The 21,321-nt window shown below is 38.0% G+C and overlaps 3 protein-coding genes across 3 annotated transcripts; 2 read left to right on the top strand and 1 right to left on the bottom strand.

Annotated features, from left to right (window-relative positions):
• Nucleotides 1-613: 613 nt before the first annotated feature.
• LOC110855210 (ABC transporter G family member 23) lies at nucleotides 614-4,334 on the top strand. Its single transcript, XM_035856207.1, has 12 exons — nucleotides 614-630; nucleotides 748-960; nucleotides 1,473-1,787; nucleotides 2,026-2,062; nucleotides 2,124-2,156; nucleotides 2,253-2,287; nucleotides 2,387-2,480; nucleotides 2,872-2,986; nucleotides 3,097-3,328; nucleotides 3,668-3,815; nucleotides 3,889-4,066; nucleotides 4,138-4,334. The coding sequence occupies exons 1-12, from the start codon at nucleotides 614-616 to the stop codon at nucleotides 4,332-4,334; spliced, it is 1,614 nt and encodes a 537-aa protein (XP_035712100.1).
• A 690-nt stretch (nucleotides 4,335-5,024) lies between these two features.
• LOC118437280 (ABC transporter G family member 20-like) lies at nucleotides 5,025-6,709 on the top strand. The gene is made up of 3 exons (XM_035856206.1): nucleotides 5,025-5,182; nucleotides 6,329-6,415; nucleotides 6,489-6,709. Exons 1-3 carry the CDS (start codon nucleotides 5,026-5,028, stop codon nucleotides 6,707-6,709), a joined length of 465 nt encoding a protein of 154 aa, XP_035712099.1. The 5' UTR covers nucleotide 5,025.
• A 5,812-nt stretch (nucleotides 6,710-12,521) lies between these two features.
• Nucleotides 12,522-18,915, bottom strand: LOC110855209 (narbonolide/10-deoxymethynolide synthase PikA2, modules 3 and 4). Its single transcript, XM_022103626.1, has 14 exons — nucleotides 18,861-18,915; nucleotides 17,252-17,399; nucleotides 17,029-17,176; nucleotides 16,712-16,947; nucleotides 16,491-16,644; nucleotides 15,969-16,413; nucleotides 15,724-15,853; nucleotides 15,598-15,642; nucleotides 14,519-15,526; nucleotides 14,208-14,463; nucleotides 13,602-14,134; nucleotides 13,112-13,490; nucleotides 12,849-13,032; nucleotides 12,522-12,676 (listed from the first exon to the last, which is right to left on the bottom strand). The coding sequence occupies exons 1-14, from the start codon at nucleotides 18,913-18,915 to the stop codon at nucleotides 12,522-12,524; spliced, it is 3,876 nt and encodes a 1,291-aa protein (XP_021959318.1).
• Between the last annotated feature and the right edge of the window lie 2,406 nt (nucleotides 18,916-21,321).

The following is a 21,321-nucleotide window of genomic DNA, read 5'->3' as shown; positions in this document are numbered from 1 at the left end:
AGGACAGAAAAGATCCGCTACTATGTATGCGGCAAGGAACTGATAAAATTAAGTACATTGCTACGACATAAAATGGAGTGGGTTTGTTACAATCTTGTGTCAAATTGTACCTGACACGGAGTGAAAACTTTTTCTTACTATCCAATAGCAAATTCTTACCAAACCGGTGAGGTCATATTTAGACACCGCCAGGTAGCGATTTTTTAGCGATTTTGCTTTCAGTGTAACTTTGTGTGCAAGATCAATAAGGAAAACAAATTTATGAAATATACACACATATGCATGTATGTCTGCAAATATATGTACATGTGGTTAAGTATGTACCACTCGTATATAACACACGCAGAAGTATGCACACTGAACATTTTCCTTGTCGTTATCTTGATGTATGCTCCGTGAATATCTCCACTTTGAAAAACATGAAAAACATCTTATAATATGCGAAATATGCCTAAATTAAGTCGAATATTTCAAGTTTATGACTCTATATAAATCCAACCTTCGTCAGAGAACATTTCTGTCGTGAAAGTGTATCTGGAAAAATAACAGCTCGTACTCCGTAGCAAAGTTAAGTCTGACCTGCGAAAAGGCATCTTTTAGCGTTACGGGAATAATGGACAATAAAATTGTGTTAGTTACATAATATATTTCCAAAAATTTGGAGAATTATTTTTTGAACATTTCCAGCAATAATTCTTTGGCGTTAAAAGAGTATTAAAAAAATAGTAATTTTGAGATTTTTTTTAGAACTTTATGGGAAAATGATACCAACAACTCGGCAACTCAGGACAATCTGGACTATGAAATGGACACCAATTCAGACTCTGCTCAAAATAATGGGAACGGAAAAAGTGCTGTCAGAATTCCAGTCGCTGTTAGGGTTCAACATGCTTCCAAAACCTATGGGGCTGGTCCGGAAGTACTCAAAAATCTCAGCATGACAATTGAAAAGGGAACAATGTCAGTTTTTATAGCAGAAACTTCTTCTTCTATCCATTAGTCTGTACACTCTTAAGAACACTGCTACACTTTGGAAATTAAATGCGGTTTTAATTTTATTCTAAGTAAAACATACTAAATCCATACTAAATCCAAAATTTTACTCTTCATCAACACTTTGAAAAATCAGATAACAGCTATTATCAACCGATGACTATACATATGTGACACTACCGCCATGGTTACAAATTATTACCGAGTGATCGTAAATGTTTTACCATTCTGAGAATATTTTTTACCCCCTGGTTGCGCTTATTACCAGCCCTTTAACAAATTTACTACCACTCGGCAACAACTTATTACCAAGGCAGTGGAAACACATTTGGTCACTGCTTGGTAATAAACTTGTAACCGGATTTTTTAGAGTAAAGTTAAACTTATTCTGGATTTAGTATTGTTTACTCAATGCATTTACTTTTCAATAGGGTTACAACATTTAGTAGCGCCCAATATATGGATTAAATTTCTTCCAGTTATTCCCTTCTGGGCTCATCCGGCTGCGGGAAGACGACCTTGTTGTCGTGCATTGTGGGAATTCGGAAACTAGATTCGGGAGAAATTTCCGTCTTCGGTGGAGAACCAGGTTCTCGGGAAAGTGGAATTCCAGGCAAACGTGTGGGATTCATGCCGCAAGAAAACTCATTGTACAATGACTTTTCAATTAATGAGTCAATGCAATATTTTGCCGCTCTGTATGACATGAGTGGTCACGACCTGAGAGAAAGTCGTGACTTTCTCGTCAAATTCTTAGACTTGCCGGACCCTGAGAGAAGCATAGGGACTTTGAGGTTTGTTTTGATTTACCATACACACATTTGCATAATAAAGATGAAGACATTTATGATGTTTTCGGATCCTAAAATTAGTTGTGACAATACAAAATTACGATCTTTACATAGTTCGACCCCTTCTGTTTTCTTCGTAAAAGAGATATCTTACGATACTACGGATACGAAGAAAATTATGAATATCCCCAGTATAAAATTGTATCCATGAATTAAAAGAATACTTATTTTTTTATTTTAGTGGGGGTCAAAAAAGAAGAGTTTCACTAGCACTTTCTGTAAGTACAAATATTCCAGAACCTACTTTTATTAGTACTAATAATTTATTTTATTGCACAGTTGATTCATTCTCCTGAACTTCTCATCTTGGACGTAAGAATCATTATTAGATATGTATAATGAGTATAATTAAGAACTAACTAGTACTGATTTTAACAATATAATTATTACCTATCAAATTAATTGGAGCCCACAGTCGGGATCGACCCCTTACTTAGGGAAAAGTGAGAAACTTTTAGATAGATTTTAAACCTATGCTTTTTATATATAAATACATACGTATTTATTTACATATATATTTTACACCTTTAATATTTTTCTAGCATTTGGAATCATCTCTTAAGTCTCGTTGCAAAAAAGAACACCACTGTTATCATAACTACCCATTATACGGAGGAAGCTCGTCCATCCAATAAGGTACGAAAAAGTTACATAAATACATGTGTAAATACGTACATATGTAAATATGTATGTATGTACATACATATATACGCATATTGCATAAGTAAATCGTGGCAATTCAAGGAGACCTTGGTAACACAGCATAATCCATAAATTGTGGAAGCCTACGGTGCATATGTTTACAAAATTTTACAAATATTTCTGAGGAAAATTAGCTTCCAAATTAACGTTTTCAAACTTATCCCGATCAAGAGTCTGTTTATTTTGTAAAGGTTGGCAAGAGTATTTTATCTACAAAATATGATGATTTTTGCCTGTGTTAATGTCCTCTGCTTGCAAACACAAATGACAAATGCAGCTAATTATTCCGATAATGCTTAAATTGCTAATTAATTTGTCGCCATAGATCGGACTAATGCGAGGTGGACGCCTCATCACGGAGTCCAGTCCGCAAGAACTGCTCGCCCAACATGAAACCAACTCGTTGGAAAATATTGTTTTAAAATTGTGCAAAAATGACAGTATGGATATAGACAATCCACATGTTCAGAATAGACGAATATGTACGTCATTAAATTATATTATCCTGCATTTTATTTCTATTTTAATTCAATTTTTGTCTCCTGTTTAGCAGCAATTGCAACGATTACATCCATCGGAAAAATAACTTACCGCAAATTTTCCTCCGCCGGCTCAATCCAATACAAACCGTATGAATCGACTACATCCTTCCAAAGGATTAAGGCTCTAGTGGGCAAAAACTATGTGGTCATGACGAGAAATTTAATCCTCCTTTTGTTCATGATGATCGTCCCTGCGACACAAGTCCTCGTCATTTGTCTGGCTATAGGAAACGATCCCAAGTAAATATGTTATATTATCACACTGTTAGAAATCCAGTATTAAAATAATACCAAACTGGTATAAAGTGACATTGATAAGTGATACCGTGCGATAGTAATTTGGTATTGAATTAAATACGTGGGTAGCCAATTTTTACGGACGGGTATATGTAAATAATTTCAATACCAAGCGGTAGCAAATTTAATACCGAGAAATTAACATATGTACCTAGTATGCACCAGATTTGGAGTGTCGACTCACATCAAGGGTGGACTTCGATATTCACTTATACATACCTGACTAATTTAATTTAAACACATCAAATTCAACCAAGGTTTAAATTATCTGTAAAATTTCAGGCCTATGTGGATGGGAGTGGTTAATCACGAATTAAATTACACTTCCTGTCCGATACTGGATCCTGCAAGTAAACAAGGTGAAGGATGCGACGTGGAGAACTTGAGTTGCAAATTTCTCGCGGAAATACCTACCGACACGATTTATTTGGTAGGAACATTGAAAATTTGGCCCTCGTAATTAAATTTCTAAATTGTTTCTAAATTTGTACTCTTTACCTCAGAGAGATTACGCAACCGATGAGTTAGCCAGAGATGCTGTGAAAGCTGGAAAAGTGTGGGGATTCTTCACTTTTCCGAAGAATTGGTCGGATAACTTGTACGAACGTGCCAGCGCGGCAGGAACGATAGAGAATGAAACCTTGCGAGGATCCTATGTCAAAATGGAGATGGACTACTCAAGTAGAAATTCGAAATTTTTAATTATTTATTATGTATGCCAAGTTAAAAAATTATATGATTCCCATGTTTAGACAAGCAAATTTCTTACGCCATCAAAAGCGAGATTTATGACGCGTTTGAAATATTTCTGAAGGACGTGTTAGTAAAGTGTGGATTTTACGAGGGTTTGGCAGAATCGCCGATTCAGGTAAGCCAGCCATTGGTGTTATCGGTATTTTTCCATTTTGATGGTTATAAAAAGGGTATTCATTACGAGTTCAAATGTTAGCCTTATTATTAATTAATTAATTAGAATAATTTTGGCAAAAAATTGCTAACTGAATAAATACTAGTCTTGAGGATGCGCAAATTCGGAAATGAATTTTCAAGCTATTTTTCTGCGAGTTTGTAAACTTTATTTTTTTTACTAATGTTATGCGAACTCGGAATGAATACCCCAAATGTTTACGTCAGTATGTAGATCCTGTTTATGGTACGGATGATACCGATTTTAAGGAATTTATCTCACCCGGTGTCCTTGTAGCGTGAGTATTTAGATAACTGAATTTTGGCCCCTGAAAAAATTCATGTACCAAATTTCATTAACAATTTTTGCAGAATAATGTTATTCTTTCCACTCTGCTCGACTGCGGTTTCATACATCTGGGATAAGAAACAAGGAACGTATGTAAATAAATAAAATTGTTGAATTTTTTGCCAAATTTTTTAGCATGAAATTTCTTATCTGTATTTATTTTTAGCCTGGAGAGAAGCATGGTGGCCGGGGTGTAAGCAAAATTACAATTAAATATTATTAATCAATTAATTAAAAAAATTAATTAAATTAGTTAAAATTTTAAAAAATTGAAAAATTAATTGCATATTAATTAAAATTAAAATTAAATTATATGAGAAAAATTCGCATGTCCAAAGTTTTCTAAACAAAAACATTTATTCATTTCAGGCAATCATGGGAAATTATGGCATCACTTTTACTAACGGAAGGAGTCGTAGTCGTGATTCAGTGCATTTTCTCATTTTCCATCATTCTCTACTTGTTCAATATTGAGATCTTGGGAAGTACGAGTTTAGCCGTTGGAATTACTTTGTTGATGGGATTGGGAGGAGTATCAATGGGTCAGTGTTAGGATTAAATGGTTTTAATTATCCAGACAAAAAAAATGAGGATTAATATTCATTATTCTTTCATATCCTTGGTATTTTTCTTGAGTAAAATAAGTTATGACGATTACGAGATTGTTTATGCGTCTTAAGATTTGTCGTAAAAAATCACGTTACGATTTTTACGAAGCTCTATCCCTTGTTATAGGTACTAGGCTGATATTCTACTAACAAGGGACACTCACGACCTGTCGTTTGAGTCCAGGGTACCCACTATGTTTTTTTAGAATCTACGAGGACCCCTGATGAAGGATTCATTCATATTTCCGTGTAAAATTCATATTTGGCCCAATGGCGTGGCGCCAAACTTAAAAATTTACATTTTCGACCAATTTCAAACCCCCATAACTTTTGCAATTTATGTCGGATTTTTAAAATTTTATGCTTAAAATGATCAGAAAAGTCGAAATTTTAGGGAAAAAAATAAAAATAAAAAAATTAAATTTTTGAGATATTTTTAGCATTTTTTCGACGAACCTGAAATTTCGAAATTTTACGAAAAGTTAAAAGCGGTAATTTTGGAAAAAATGTCATAGAATACGAAAGTTGAACTCCTTGTCATGATTTTTGCCAAAAATTTTGAAAATCCGTCCAGGATTTCAAAAGTTATGGCGGTTTTAAAATGAAAAACCATCAAATTTGGCGAATTTGGCGCCACGCCATGGCGCAAAATATGAGTTTTACACGGAAATATGAATGAATCCTTCATCTGTTGTCCTAGTAGATTCTAAAAAACATAGTGGGTACCCTGGACTCAACCGACAGGTCGTGAGTGTCCCTTGTAAGCGTAGGCTCTCTTGTCTGTCTGTCAGCAGGATAACTGGAGATTAGAATCGAGATTGGTTGACGATATAATACTTGTGATCCCAGGGGTGGACTCTATATTTCAATTTTTGGGTAAATCGGACCACCCCCCTCGAGTTCAGGGTGTGTAGTCGCACAATGTTTGGGAAAATTGCTTGTTTCACCTCATTGCTACATTGCTACATACGGTTTATTTTTTTCTCGTAAAGTATTTTATTATACGAAGGATACGAAGGTATAATGAATGAGTATACCCTTACTGAAGATTTTAAATAAATAGTTATGTAAATATGGCAGGAATGCTGATTGCTTCCTTTTGCGACGAAGAAATTTCGGCAGTGATGTTAGCCATCGCAACATTTTTCCCCAATATGATTTTGTCAGGTTTCAGAATTGTGTATTTATTTAATTGAGCAGATTATGGCGTTAACGTTAACTGAAATAATTTTAATTTTAGGAATTATCTGGCCAATTGAAGGGATGCCAATTATAATGCAATACTTAACGTACCTACTCCCCTGCAAATTGGCGGCCGAATCGATCCGTTCCATCATTTCGCGAGGATGGGGATTTTCGCATACTGGAGTTTGGCCAGGATTTGCTACAACGGCGGCGTGGATTGCCTTTTACTTATTGCTGACTTTGTTGATTCATAAGTTTAGGTTTTCGCAGTTATAGATTGTAGTGGTTTTTTAAGCCGATCAAAATATTTGTCAATTTTCAGCGATGTGGATTTTCCATATTGAATAAACTCTGGATTTCTCGCGAATGTGTCAAACATGCAAATGAGGTGACTAGCACAAATTATTCCATTGATCACGCAATGCTTATGCTGATGGGATTATTCCTGTAACAGCGAAATAACTGTAAGCAATATGCATATTTATGCAGAAATTATTAATCACGTTGCTATTATTCTGTCGATAGATTCTGAAGATATGTAAGACTATAAACAGTCAATTACTTTTTGATATTTAAAATATACTTAATAAGTACCCTGTGAATCACAGGCTGTGATAGAAATCCAGTTTCTACACGTTTGTTTGTTAGTCGTTTGAGTAAGTAAAGGCGGAATGGTCATTTCAGAAATAAATATTCCAATTTTATTGTGCGTATTTAACATGTAATATTACTCTTAGTTGATGACAACTAAGTACTTGGTACTTCTTTGATTAATTTGGAATGTATTTACATATAAATGATTTTACTCTTGCAGAAAGAAAATAGATATTAACATTTCTAGGTAATTTCTGCGATCCTATTCATTAATTTGCTGCTTTACGCGAAATAAATTCCCCAAGCTCGAATCGATATTATCAACGACAAATTGCAAATCAATCTTTATCGTTTCCAGCGGGTCAGGAATTAAATTCTCTACGTCGGGAATGTACTCTCGCATTTTGGCGCAACTTGCGCTCTGAAATCGCGCCATATCTTCAACCCATCTCGCCTGCAAGGGTAATTTTCCCTCTGCTATGTACCGTGTTAGGGCGTCATCACGAGAGTAATAATCAAGCCATTTAGTTAGTAGTGACCCTTTACCCTCGCTTTGCAGGTGTGTGACGAAATCAGCATATGCGACTTGGCTGAATGGGGTGTTCAATTTTGTGTTTTGTAGTAAGGTTTGAATATTGGGATCATTAAGTATTTCCTGGCATCTGATCTCGCTATTGAAGTTCCCATTTTGAAGAATGTGAACAATTTCATCCTGGTTAATGCCCTCGTTCCCGCAAAAATCTGACACGACCCTAAAAGCATCATCCTTTTCCATCATATTTTTCGTACTGCCCAGATTCTTATAAAATGCCTCCGCTACAATATTTACATAACCAACAAGTTACTCGTGTGTATTTATATCAGTTCATATCAAGCTTGAATTAGTTAAGTACCTAATCTCAGTTTTCCACTAAATTTTTCAGAAAGCTTCCCAAGATCAGTATAACTTCTAGCGTGGGGATTTGTAATATTGAATATTCCGCTAGGAATATTTTTGTTAAAAAATAACTTCAGTGTAACATTTACGGCGACGTCAACCGGTACAAGATGGAGAGGAAAGATTACGTCTGGTGTAACATTTTTCATCATAGAGTAGATGATCTCCAGGAAGAAATGGTCATTCCCTAAGTTTGTCTTTTTTCCGTTTCTGCTATCCCCAAAAAGCATGGGAAGTCGGAATGATTTTGCAGGCAGCCCTCTTTCAATTGCTTGACAGACGAGCCGGTCGCCAATAAATTTCGAGATTGAATACCCATGGGATGGACCTTCGTCAAAGTCACCATCTTTAGGGAAGGTTTCTGGATACCCGGAATAATTTTCTTGCTGATTTTGTGGAAGCCATATTGCGAGTAACGTGGACGCGTTATAAAAGTGTTTTTTCTTTGTACTGCATGCAAATTGCAGAATATTTTGGGTTCCTGTGACGTTCAATGCTCTTAATCCAATCTTTGAAGATGACGAACGTCCGTACATTTCCATATGAGAGGTTTGAGCAGCACAGTGGATAACAGCGTCAACATGTGAAGCAAGCTGTTTGTACACATCTAACCCGAGTGAGAAGTTCTCCAATACCACATCACCGTCAAGCGCGATTACTTTGTCGATTAAGGTTGCAGTAAAAAGACCCAGTTCTTCTAGACGCTGGACAATTCGGTCTAAAAAATATTCAGAGTTACATTATCGGGTTGTACGTATGAGAATATAGTTGTATGCTTATACCTCTCCCAGACGCATGTTTTCCTGGCCGAACCAAGCAGTAGATCGATTCGATTTGAGAAGTTTGGCTCAATTGTTGCAACATGTACGGTCCCAGAACTCCAGTACATCTGGTTAAGAAAACAAATTTTGGAGACGAAATTGCAACTTCGCGGAGAGACGCAGCTGGATTGGTACTTTCCCAAAGTTTCGAATCGTCCTAGATTATGAAATATTTGAGCACAAAGGACAAATGTACATAATTACAGTTTTGTATGAATTTTTGAGCACCTTAATCAACTTATTTCGTTCGAATAATTTGGCACATTGGTCACCTGGTCCTTTTGAATACATTATATTTAGCATAGTCACGGTAGTTAAATGCAGTGTATGGCAATCGGCTAGGTCCCCTACGCGAATTGTTTTAGATTTGCCAAGTAAACCTTGCAAGGCATTCTTCATTTCAATCATCATTAATGAATCTAAACCAAGGTCTTGCAAAGACTCATTTGGGAGGAGCTCCTCGTCCAATTTGAGTAGCTTTTCAATTGTGCGAGTGACAAATGACTTCATGACCGTATACCGCCCATCCTCGGTGTCTTCACAAGTTTTAAGTGCACCCCATAAACAATCTGAAACAGCCAGACAATTTTTCTACACACGACATCCTTAATTGCTTATGTCTTTACCTGAGTCGGACTCCCAAACGGCGACATTTGAATACCTCCGGGAATCAGTGCCTGCGTTCATAACCTGTTCAAGATAAGTGGTCATCCATGGGGCCAAACTGCTGCTGCCAAGTGATTCAATATCCATATCAACAGGAGAAATTTGTCGAAGTCCTGTCGTTAGACAGTAACCGAGTGCGGCTAGGCCATCTTGTGTAGAAAATGGCTTCACGATATTCACCACTTCTCCTGCAGCAACCCCAGTCTCACCCCACTGACCCCAATTGATGCTTGTGCCCGGTAGCCCCAGAGACTGCCTGTAGTGGACCAGACCATCAAGGAAAGCATTAGCCAAGGCGTGATTGCTTTGTCCTGGTAAACCTTGTTTAATAACATATGAACTCCATTACATCAATTTTACAACACGTGCATATTCCTTTACTATACCCAATAATGCGACAATTGAAGAGAACACGACAAAGTGTTCTAAATTCTTGTCCTTGGTCAACTGGTGAAGGCTCTATCCGCCTGTAACTTTGGGATGTTGGGTGGTCAGAAAACTCTCAGATGTTTGATTCGGTATTACTCCATCAGCAAGCACGCCAGCAGCATGCATAACGCCTTTTAAGGGCATGCTTGACCACTCGGACTCCAACCAAATGAATAGCTTCTCACAGTATGACGTATCACCAATGTCGCCAAACGAAATTGATATCACCTGGTTCTTAGCAATGGAACTTTGTATTAATTCAATTTCTAGCTTGATTTTCGGGTCCGGTTCAGTTCTTCCTACCAGAACGACATGACCAGCTCCGTTATTAATTAACCACTTGACTACTTCAAACCCAATCCCACCACACCCCCCAGTGACGACGTAGGTAGCTCTGTTATTGAACAGTTTAAACATTGGGGTAGCTTGTGGATCGCCTTTGCTTGGTTCCGGGTATTTGACAACTACTTTCCCAATATGATTTGCCTCCTGAAGATAAACAAGTGCAGCCCGGATGTCTACCAATTCAAATACCTTCTGGGGCAGAGGGACAAATTCGTTATCTCGCAATTGCCGGTAAAGTTCCTAAATTATTAGAAAAAAACAGTCTGGTTGTTATTGATTATTTACCAATACCCAAGGTAGTCTTGCAAGGGATCGGACGTACCTGAAATAACTTCATCCTATACTCGACAGGCAGGATGGTCACATCCTCAATTGAATATTCAACATCAGACCTTAGCTTGCTGACTTCGTCATTGTTTAAAATATTAAGCTTGCTCATTTCAACAAATCTTCCTCCCTTTGCAGTACACGAAAGTGAGGTTTCGATAAATCCATGGCCCGTGAGTGAATTTAAAACCAGGTCAACTCCTTGGCCATTGGATGCTTTAAGCACGTTCTTTCCGAATGTCAGGTCCCTTTTCAAGTAGCATATTTTTCAATGAAAAAATCCAATGCTTTAAAGCTCAACTAAATAATAAAGCAAACTACCTTGAGTTGAAAACTATATTCTACTCCAATATGCTTCAGATAATTACGCTTTCTTTCACTTCCGACGGTGCAGTAAACGATTGCGCCTATTTTTCTAGCAATCTGTATTGCACAAAGACCAACGCCACCAGACGCTGTGGATCAGAATACGTTGCCCTTTTCTCAACTGCCCAATAGTTATTAGACAGTGATACGCTGTTAAAAATACGGTTGGAAATGCAGCTCCATCAGTAAATCTATTTAAGAACAGAGCTTTTGTTATTTCATATAGTAAATGTCGCTTAGTTATTAGGTGCTGACATACCCAATAGCATTTGGAAGTAGGACAGTGCAGAATTCGTTCATAATCTCATGTGAGGAAAATGCCGCTCCATGGTATTTGCAACCAATAACCACATCACCAATCTTTTTGCTTGTGACACCTTTACCAACACGAATAACGACTCCGGAAAAATCAACCCCAACCGTATTCACGTTCTCGAACTCTTGGCTGGGCTTGAGGATAGCAAAAATATCTCGATAATTTAAACTCCAAGCACGAATCTGAACTTCAATATCATTAACTTCTAAGTCTTTTGACACAGTGATTATGTCCCTTTGAAATCGTAAGTCGGCAACAGTATTTGCTTCCGGGAGAACAAGGTGGTACCTTGGTGGAAAATATATAGAAATAGTGATACGAGGTTGTATCGGGTTAATTTCAGCTTAATATCTCACCGAGATCCACTTAGTTCAAGTGATGGATGACGTAAGTGATCGATGACGTGACGGGTATAAAAGGACGCAATCTTGCCTTGTACTTGGTATTATTTCGGTAGGCGACCAGAAATTCATCGTTCTCAGTTCCTTGCATAGCCTCAGTGAGTATATATCCTGCGTTTTTCAAATCGTCCTCATCAGGATCAAGGTCCACCAACCTTCCATTGGCTGCAGGGTTTTCGGATAGGAATGGTCGAAATAGGCCATGCAGTTGCGAACAAAACGGCAAGTTATATGTAGGCGAATCATTCCCAGCGAACGACTATTCACACAAGGTTGTACATATTTGATGAGTACGAGATTAATTTTCAGGTTTTCTCACCTGACCAACGGTTACAATTAAAATCTTGATATCCGATGTTCCTTGATTCATCAGACCTTGAAGGCACTTTAGGCACTCGTTCGCCACAAAAATGGACTCTCCCGGCATTACACTTTCATCTACGGTTCTGGCAGACTCAAGGAATATGATTCCTTCTAACCCCTGGTCGACACAGTCATCGTCTATCACCTGATGTTTTGCCTGCACCCAACAGAACTACTTATCACTAGGAATTTATGTTTTTTGGCAAATACGAGTATATTCTAAATTCGATCACCTTTGGTGGTACTACAATTTGCCGGTCATATTTGTTTTCTAAGTACTCAGCTACAAGAGTACTTAAGCAATTTTCCCTTCCATACAGGATCCACAACTTTCTATTGAATTCCGGCATGCCTGTATCACTGTTCGCTATTACTGGTAGCCATATTTGATCGTAAAGGGTCGGCATCTTGATCTCAGCCTTGCGATGTTTTAGCATTTTTTGTAGGCGATCACTGGTAGTCTGTATGGTCTCAATACCTTGTTGGACCGCTAGTGGAATTCCATCTTCTCCGGAATACATCGTTACATTGTTTTTGTTACAATGGATATAGACAGAAATAGTTTCTCGGGACCAACAGGAACTTTGAGCTGGCCAATTGAATTAGTCTCTTCCTTCAAGATAATGGACGCCTGCAACATCCCGTCCAAAAGAATTGGATGACACAGATCACGTTGATCTTTGAGAATTAATGTTCTTCTTAATATCCGTGTTGAATCATTAATTTAAATATCTTACAAAATATTTGGTTCAAAATATTTGGTTACCATAATGCCTATATGGAATTTGGACGATGGCCAGTAGCTCCTCGTTTTCAATCGACAGACGTGATATACTTTGGAATAACGTACCAAACTTGTAGCCCATATCGTAAAGGGATTGGTACATCGTCACAGGGTCTCGAATTTGTTTGACACGTTTTCGAATAGTGTCGATACCTTCAAATATCAAGCCGGTCACCACTGAAGAGTACGAAAATTCAGGTTGAAATTCACATTCTGTATGCAGTTGCCAATCTTGCTCTGCCGAAGTTATCTTACGAAAAATTATAAATTACGGAATTAAGTAATTAAATTATTAAGTAGGTAACTTAGTAAACAGGCTCCATACTAACCTGTTTAGAGTATGACCTAATAGCTCCAATTTTACTTTCACCATCATTATCATATACAACCGTTGTGCAAAGCTGTAAGTTATCGTTTTCCAGTTGGAGCGCCGCTTGAATTCCGAAGTTTGTCAGCACGATCGGAAATCCCATGCCATGAAGCGTAGACGCGCGTAGCGCAATTTCTAAGAATACCGCAGCTGGAACTAATATAAACTCGAAGATTTTATGATCTGCCACATATGGGTAGATCGTTAATCCTACTTCGTTCCTGTATTGCGTTTCTATTTCTTGTCTTTGTGACTTCATCCCGGGAAATACCATCATTTCTCCCAGCCAAGGATGAACATCTTTCAGAGGGTAACTTCTTGTAACGACGTCATTTTTCCTATATATCCACACGCTTTTCCGTTGGAAAGGTTAATTCGGCAAATCTACCTTGCGACAGGGAAGGCCTATATGAAATTCTTTCCAGTTTATATGATATCCTAGGGCAAACATAGAACAAATGGCTTCTTGTAGCTCAGTTTCAGTTGTCGTTTTGCTGTTACGCATTGTGGGTAAACATTTGATATCGCAAGCAGGCGATACATTCGCGTGAACTAACGCGGATAAAATAGGATGTGGTCCGACTTCTACGAACAAAATTGGAACAGAAGTAAAAAACTTTTCTAGATTTTCAATTCCTCCGCAGAATTGTACCGCGTCCCGGGTGTGTCGTTTCCAGTAGTCAACGTTAGCAGGCGAAACTTGTTTTCCGTCCAGGCCAGAAAAAAATTTAATGTGATTGCCTGATTTGAAATCGATTGAGCATAGAACGTTTTCATATTCTCGCAGTATTTGGTCCATATGACGAAAATGGAAGGCATGTTCCGAAGCAAGAACATGTGCCTTTACCCCGTTATTCTTGCAGAAGTCAGCAAAGTCGAGCACTGTACATGTGGGTCCAGAAAGGACGGTCTGTGTGGGTGAGTTTACAGCAGCAATATCTAGCCAAGAGTCCTTGTGCGCTCCTGAATTACATTGTTGAGCCTATCATGTTATTAATATGGTAAAGTAATAAGGCGAATTAAAAAACAATCGAACTGTAATGCTTGCAATGAACCTTCAAGAAGACTTGCAACAATGAATTAGCATGGTCCAAGCGTGTGTTAATCGCCACCATTCGTCCGCTAGGGAGAGCATCAATTAATCTGCATCGGGTTCCGAGCATAAGCAACCCGTCTTCCAGAGTTATAAATCCAGCTGCAACTGCAGCCCCGAACTCGCCCAGTGAATGACCAATAACTGCATCAGGAACGACCCCCCAAGACTCCAGTAATTTCATAAGACAGTATTCAACGACGAATATGGAACTTGAACTGTGAATACAGGGAAGAATTTATCAGGCTCTGATCCTCGCCCCAAATTGCGGACTTGAGTTTCAGGTTGAACATATCGTTCAAAATGGTTTCGGCGTGATCAAAGGCAGTGCTAAAAACCGGATGTGAATGATATAATTGTCTACCCATGCCATAGAATTGTGATCCCTGTCCTGGGAAAAGGAATATCAACGGCCTTTTCTCAGGCACCTTCTGACTAATTTTATATTTCTTTTGATTAAGCTTTTGGAAAGCTTCCATTCCACTTGTTGCGTGAAGGGCAATTCGATGTTGAAAGTGAGTTCTTCCCGTGTTTGCAGTGTAGGCGACATCATTAAACTTATCAGTCGAATTCGATAGAAATTTTTTGTATCGGGCTATGTATTCTTCTAATGCGGTTTCAGTTTGGGTGGAGATTGTCAAGATTGTGGTAATGTCAAATCGGGCTTGCTCCTGAATATTATTAAAGCAGTTATCGAGTTTTGGATCCCATTCTTTCATAATCGTGTGAGTATTTGTTCCAGTTATGCCGAAAGAAGAAACCCCGGCAATTTTTCGGTGATCCTGTTCCGTTTCATACCAGGATCGGCCAGTGGCTGATATTTCGGCAGGAATAGTCTCTAGTGCTGGTAAAATTAGCGGGTTAATGTTATCCAGCCCGATCTGTCTCGGGACATAATTGTGCTTCATCATCTGCAACGTCTTTATAATTCCTGCAGTGCATGAAACTGATTCTGTGTGACCTAAGTTAGCCTTTCCCGCCGTGATTATGAGGGGGACTTTTCTTTCGATGGATGAATAAACAGCCTCAATTGCTTTAATCTCCATTGGATCACCCACAGCTGTGCCCGTCCCGTGTGCTTCCACTAGTTGAACGTCAATGGGGCTTATGCCTGCGTCGTTAAGTGCCATTTCAATAGCAGCAGCTTCACCACCAACAGTCGGTGTACCCATACTTTTGCTTAGCCCGTCTTGTGATTGACCATAACCTAGAATAACTCCATGGACCCTGTCGTGATCTCGCACAGCATCAGAGAGTCGCTTAAGTAAAAGAACACCACATCTGGAATTTGTAAAGTTGCTTACAGAAGGTTAAGAAGGTATACAGATGTAACGGAATCGTAAGAATCATACCCTTCACCACGAACATATCCGTTTGCTTCAGTGTCGAATACGCGACTGCGGTATTCAGGCGAGATAATATGACGAAAATCATTTAAATCGAACGCAAAAGTGATCAAGTTAATCCCACAAGCAAACCCAAGGTTTGCTTCCCCCTTGCCTAGAGCATTAATTGCCATGCCAAGAGCGACACCAGATGATGAACAACCAGATTCTGTTGATATGTTGGGACCTGTTAATCCAAGGAAATGCGCGATTCGGGAGGAAACTGGAATAAAATTCAAAAATTCAGAAGTTCAGAAACTTACCATCTGGTAAGTTTCTACTACTACACGCTTCAAGTTTATGTAGCCGTTCATCAATTTCAGTTTTCGAAGACTTACGAGTGCCTATCGAATTTCCCATGTAGTTTCGAAACCAGTCCCCCGATGATTTCCATTTGTTAGTCATTTCCAAATAACCTTGTGTGAACGGGCCAGAGAAGACACCAGTATTAGTTCCATACACTGATGAAGCGGGGACCCCAGCATCTTCCATGGCTTCCCATACAAGTTCAAGCAGAATTCTGTGTTGTGGATCGGTCCAGATCATTTCGTTGTGACTAAGACCGAAAAACTTGGGGTCACAGGTGTCAATTGGACAGGACAACCAACCAGCCTGGATTTCCCGTTGTGCACTTGTCAAGTCGTAACATTGGTCCTTTGTCCAGCGATCGGTTGGAAGTGGTCTAATTGCACACTTTCCTTCGGTAAAGATTTTCCAGAATTCGGATACATTGTTTGATCCTGGCATGCGGCACGACATTCCGATGATGGCTATTGGTTCCCTCTAATGACGAACACGGTGATACATATATGTACAAAGGATGCATTTAAGTGATATAAATTTATGAAGTGTGCACCAACCTTCGTTGGTTTCTTGACATCTAAACCTCCATTCAACAAATTGTTGACATAAGCTTCAATGCATCGATAGTAATCCATATTCTCGAAAATTTCCTTCGATTCTATGTCCGTTGACATTGGTTCCGTGACCGTGATTTTGGGATAAGACAGATTCCTATATAATGACACATATTACCCCAACCTATAATAACATCTAGATAACAAATCTTTAATCTATGTACCTTTCAGGGCAGTATTTTGCATCAAATCGAATTAAACACTCCGTATTCAGCCAGTTCACATCGAGCTTCGACATTATGATTTGTTGAATTCCTCCACTCTTCTGAAGTTCTTGACGGAATTCATGGCACAATTTTATCGACGGTTCGAAAAGAATTGGGAGTAGTGCGTCCGTTTTTTTAGCCAAGGCAACCCGTGCTTCACTTTGTAGGAATAAATCATCAGAATTTTCCAACACCTTACAACGTTATAATAGTTTCATGTATAAATTAGTGCAATTTATAAAGGACAATTGGAAAAATTATTTTCGCAATGGTACCAATGAGTCTGGTTCCATGAGAAGTATACGTTTAAAAATCGTCAAAGAATAGACTTGTAGAAACATTTCGTCCACAAATTCGTTTTCGTCAGTGGATTGTAGCGGGATCAGGGGAAATACCGCGTCAAATATCGTGTTGAGAAGAATCCTAAAATATTTGATATTCAAATTCTTCGTCTAAATTAACATTTTTACCGATCTAAATTAAATAATACTTAAATACCTGAGTTTCTCTGGTAGACCTGGGCCCGCCATGAGAACGACGTTCCGATTAGTATAACAGTTCCGCAGCGATTTGAGTAGAATGAGAGCTTTCTTGGCTTCTTCCTCTGTTCGGGCATATGTCACCCATGCGCCGTCATGTCCAACTCCTAATTAAATTACATATAAGTATGTATAAACTTAATATTTAATCACTTAAATTAAAAACTCCACGCAAAAGAACCAAAGCAAAGTTTTAAATATGTGTTTTGGTATTTTACGGTTTTGGAACCCTATACCCATCCAATGAAATATAAAAGTTTGAACAGTTTTAAGAATGTATGCTGTAATCATAGATAGTTTTATTCACTTTAATTGCACTCGATTCAGGTAACAGGTACTACAAATCTCTACGTATGTATTTATTATCTGACATGTGCTTAAATCCATTCTGCGAGTTACATTGTGATGTAAAAGATATAATGTTCTCCAGTTTATGTCAGTATGCACAATAAATGCAGTGCCCTTTTCCTCAATTATTTACATGTATGTAACTGCTTACTGAATATGGTTTTACAAGGAAAGTAATACGAGGAATAAACAGGGTTGCGACATTTAAATAAAAATTAACAAACTGGTCAATCTGAATTTTTCCTGCTGCAAGGTAGCCTCATAAATATGTACATACAGGGTGGTTTAAATGTCACGAATCGTGACATTTTCAATTGTATCGTGACTCACGATACAATTGAAAATGTTTCAATGGGAAAAGCCCTTTAATCATTATTACATACATACACTCAAAACAAAAATTTTTCAAATCAACACCGCCAGTGTCAACATGTGACTTAACCGCCTTGGTTAAAATGTTGATTCCGAGTTATGATGATTTTGATACCGGTAGTTAGAATGTTATGACCGGACGGAAAAATTTCACTACCACTTGGAATCATAGATAATTGTAACCAAGGCGGTTAAGTTATATATTGACACCGGCGATGTTGATTTGGCAAATTTTTCTTTTGAGTGTACATATTGTAGTTACCAGATTTCGAGTTGAGATTTTTATTCATTATTATCAAAACTGATGGAAAACTGATGAATTGAATGTCAGAGGCAAAATGTCGGTAACTAATGGATATTTATGAAATTTTTCCACTGTAGTGACGTTTTAACCACCCTGTATAACTATAAATACATATATTCGTACATAACTAACTAGCTGGTTTCAAAATAGTGGTTTAGTGGCCTGTTATCTTCTAAGACGAAAATTTAAAATTTAAATTTAAAGTTTACAATTAGATAAATATTACATTTATTCTACAATTGTTCCAAAATTATTAGACATTTATGTAAAATAAATCCTTTAAGAACGATGAAGGGACGAATTCCTCAACAAATGTTTTAAGCTAAATAACAAAAAAAAACACGTTTCAGCTTCTTGTTACTTAATATTTTTAATTTTTGGAACAAATATAGCTTTGTTTAGACCAAAGTTAAAAACATGATCGAAATGTCGTTAAAATGATTCTTATGTATTTGCAAGTCGTTCAAGAAGCCTATCATCCTGCCCGGGTAGGACAGCTTTAGCAGGGCGTCGAGCTGTTTCTCCTCTCTAGATTTGTCCTTACCTTGTATGATAGCACGTAGATTCGCCGGAGTTTTATCGTTGAATCCATATTTCATTAAAATTGAAAGTTTTCTCCTTGTCTTCCACTGTTTGATACAAGAAAAAAATTTCAAGAGTTTGAGGGCCGTCCATAAATTATGCAACTTAAAAATCGCGAAGTTCTAGATCTGCCTTTAGCCTAAGTATTTTACATAGGCATGATATCATTTGACCCTTAATCCGCCACCTCCCCTCTTTAATCTTCCATAATTTATGAACGTCCCCTTACTTCAAGTCGTATTCATTTACAGATATTCTATGCACCCTTCACAAAATAACGTTACCCTTCTGAAAAATGTGTATGTAAATTCACTCTAAATTCTATATTGAGTAAAACTTTACTAACAAGGGACACTCACGACCTGTCGTTTGAGTCCAGGGTAGCCACTATGTTTTTTAGAATCTACTAGGACTCCAGATAAAGGATCCTTCCAAATTTCCGTGTTAAACTCATATTTGGCGCCATGGTGTGGCGCCAAACTTAAATATTTGCATTTTCGACCAATTTTAAATCCCCATAACAAAATTTTATGCTTAAAATGATCACAAAAGTCGAAATTTTTGAGAAAAAAATAAAAATATAAAATTTCGAATTTTTGAAAAATTTTTAGCAGTTTTTCGACGAATCCCCATTTTTAAGAAAATTACGAAAGTTTGCGAAAAGTTAAAAGCAATAATTTTGGAAAAAATTTCATGGGATAAGAAAGTTGAACTCCTTGTCATGATTTTTGCCAAATATTTTGAAATTCCGTCCAGGATTTCAAAAGTTAAGGCGGTTTCAAAAATAAAAACATTCAAATTTGGCGAATTTGACGCCACGGCACGACGCCAGATATGAGTTTTACACGGAAATATGAATGAATCCTTCATCTGGGGTCCTAGTAGATTCTAAAAAACATAGTGGTTACCCTGGACTCAAACGACAGGTCGTGAGTGTCCCTTGTAAGTTAAATTAAGTGAAATTGAGCGTTTTCGCGATGTCGTGGGAGTGGTTGGGGTGAAGTAGTCTAAAGCTACTTAATTATGTGCGTTTACGACGGTTTATTTTTGAACATGCCCGAAGACGACCAGGTTACGGGTGGTGGGTTGATTTTTAACTGGGTTCCGGGCGGGGCAGGGTTTTACCGGTGTAAGGGCGCGTCGGGTTTAAGCCTGGTTAGGGATGCGTCGGGTTGTGGGTCGGAATTTACCCAGGTTGACCCGGCACTTGACACACCCCCACTATCCCATTTACTATCGTGAAGCAATATCAGGGTCCATAAATTCAGAATTGGGAACCCATGCGCGACGAAATTATCATTAAAGGCACCCACGCTTACAATCATTTGGATCGAGATGCAAGTACCCACTCCGGCTTAAACGAGTAACAGGATTGATATCAGAATGCCCCAGATTTCGAAATCGTAAACGCTTCGGAGCAAAGCGTATGTCAGAACGGATTTTGTAAAGGCTAAGAAGGCTAAATAAGCTGACGTAGGCCGTTACAAAATTCAGAAGCTTCATTTTGGGGGAGATGTCAGGAATAGTTTAACAATCTCCGGGGTAAAGTGATCTTCCCGAGCGGGAATTATTTCTTGGGGTAGAATCAATAGTTTCTTGTCTAAAATTTAATTTAATTTTTGAAACACTGATATAATCTAACAATGGAGGTCTCCCAACGTATGCTCACAGATTTGGACCAGACTAGTGTCAATCGATCACAAATATAATGAGTATGAAATTTGCAAATGCAACTATCTGCCAATGCGCAGGTTTGGCGGAGATATTTGCATAGAAAGATGCGAAAACGCACCCTCAAGGCTGGCAAATTGTTCATTTTCCTAATTTTCTGGCAATTTTTGCCACTTTTTATGCAATTATCTCCGCTAAACCTGCGCATTGGCAGGTAGTTCCATTTGCGAATTTCATACTAATTATATTTGTGATCGATTGACGCTAGTTTGGTCCAAATCTGTGAGCATACGTTGGGAGACCTCCATTGTAAGTTAGATTATCTAACAGTGGCGATAAAATAATTAAGCTAAGGAGGAAAGACACTCTACATGCCTTTCTCAGATCTCGGTGTCCTTTGGGTATTTGGTAGTCCTTGGTGACTGAAGGATAACCCTACAGTCGTTTGATGCCATGGCCACATTTGCGCCCGCCACACCCACTCAAAAGTGCCCAAAAAACGCTTTCACTCCAGCTTTCACTCATTCAAATCCTCGCCAAAAATCCAATTTTACTCCGATTTTGAAATTTCTTTCAACATTATACTCCCAGATAGTTGTTTTCTTATATCCAACATCAAACTCGACTTCTTGAAATTCTTAATATTTATAACATTTAAAATTCTGAATGAGCATTGTTGTCGTAATGAACAACGACAATTATTCCCGCGAAATAAGCATCTAACAAGTTGAGTTTTATGTTGGATATAAGAG

Source organism: Folsomia candida, unplaced genomic scaffold (genome assembly GCF_002217175.1).
Source record: "Folsomia candida strain VU population unplaced genomic scaffold, ASM221717v1 Fcan01_Sc012, whole genome shotgun sequence".
Taxonomy (NCBI): domain Eukaryota; kingdom Metazoa; phylum Arthropoda; class Collembola; order Entomobryomorpha; family Isotomidae; genus Folsomia; species Folsomia candida.
Note: the sequence above shows the minus strand (reverse complement) of the source record. Positions and strands in the feature narration are given on the sequence as shown.

Coding starts and splice junctions, on each gene's coding strand:
- LOC110855210 (XM_035856207.1), top strand. Junction 1,788..2,025: donor AGAAGCATAGGGACTTTGAG/GTTTGTTTTGAT, acceptor TTTTTATTTTAG/TGGGGGTCAAAAAAGAAGAG. Junction 2,157..2,252: donor CTGAACTTCTCATCTTGGAC/GTAAGAATCATT, acceptor AATTAATTGGAG/CCCACAGTCGGGATCGACCC.
- LOC110855209 (XM_022103626.1), bottom strand. CDS start 18,915: ATGAAATATGGATTCAACGATAAAACTCCGGCGAATCTACGTGCTATC. Junction 16,948..17,028: donor TCATGGAACCAGACTCATTG/GTACCATTGCGA, acceptor TAACGTTGTAAG/GTGTTGGAAAATTCTGATGA. Junction 12,677..12,848: donor CGATATGGGCTACAAGTTTG/GTACGTTATTCC, acceptor TAATTCTCAAAG/ATCAACGTGATCTGTGTCAT.
- LOC118437280 (XM_035856206.1), top strand. CDS start 5,026: ATGGCATCACTTTTACTAACGGAAGGAGTCGTAGTCGTGATTCAGTGC. Junction 5,183..6,328: donor ATTGGGAGGAGTATCAATGG/GTCAGTGTTAGG, acceptor TAAATATGGCAG/GAATGCTGATTGCTTCCTTT. Junction 6,416..6,488: donor CCCCAATATGATTTTGTCAG/GTTTCAGAATTG, acceptor TTTTAATTTTAG/GAATTATCTGGCCAATTGAA.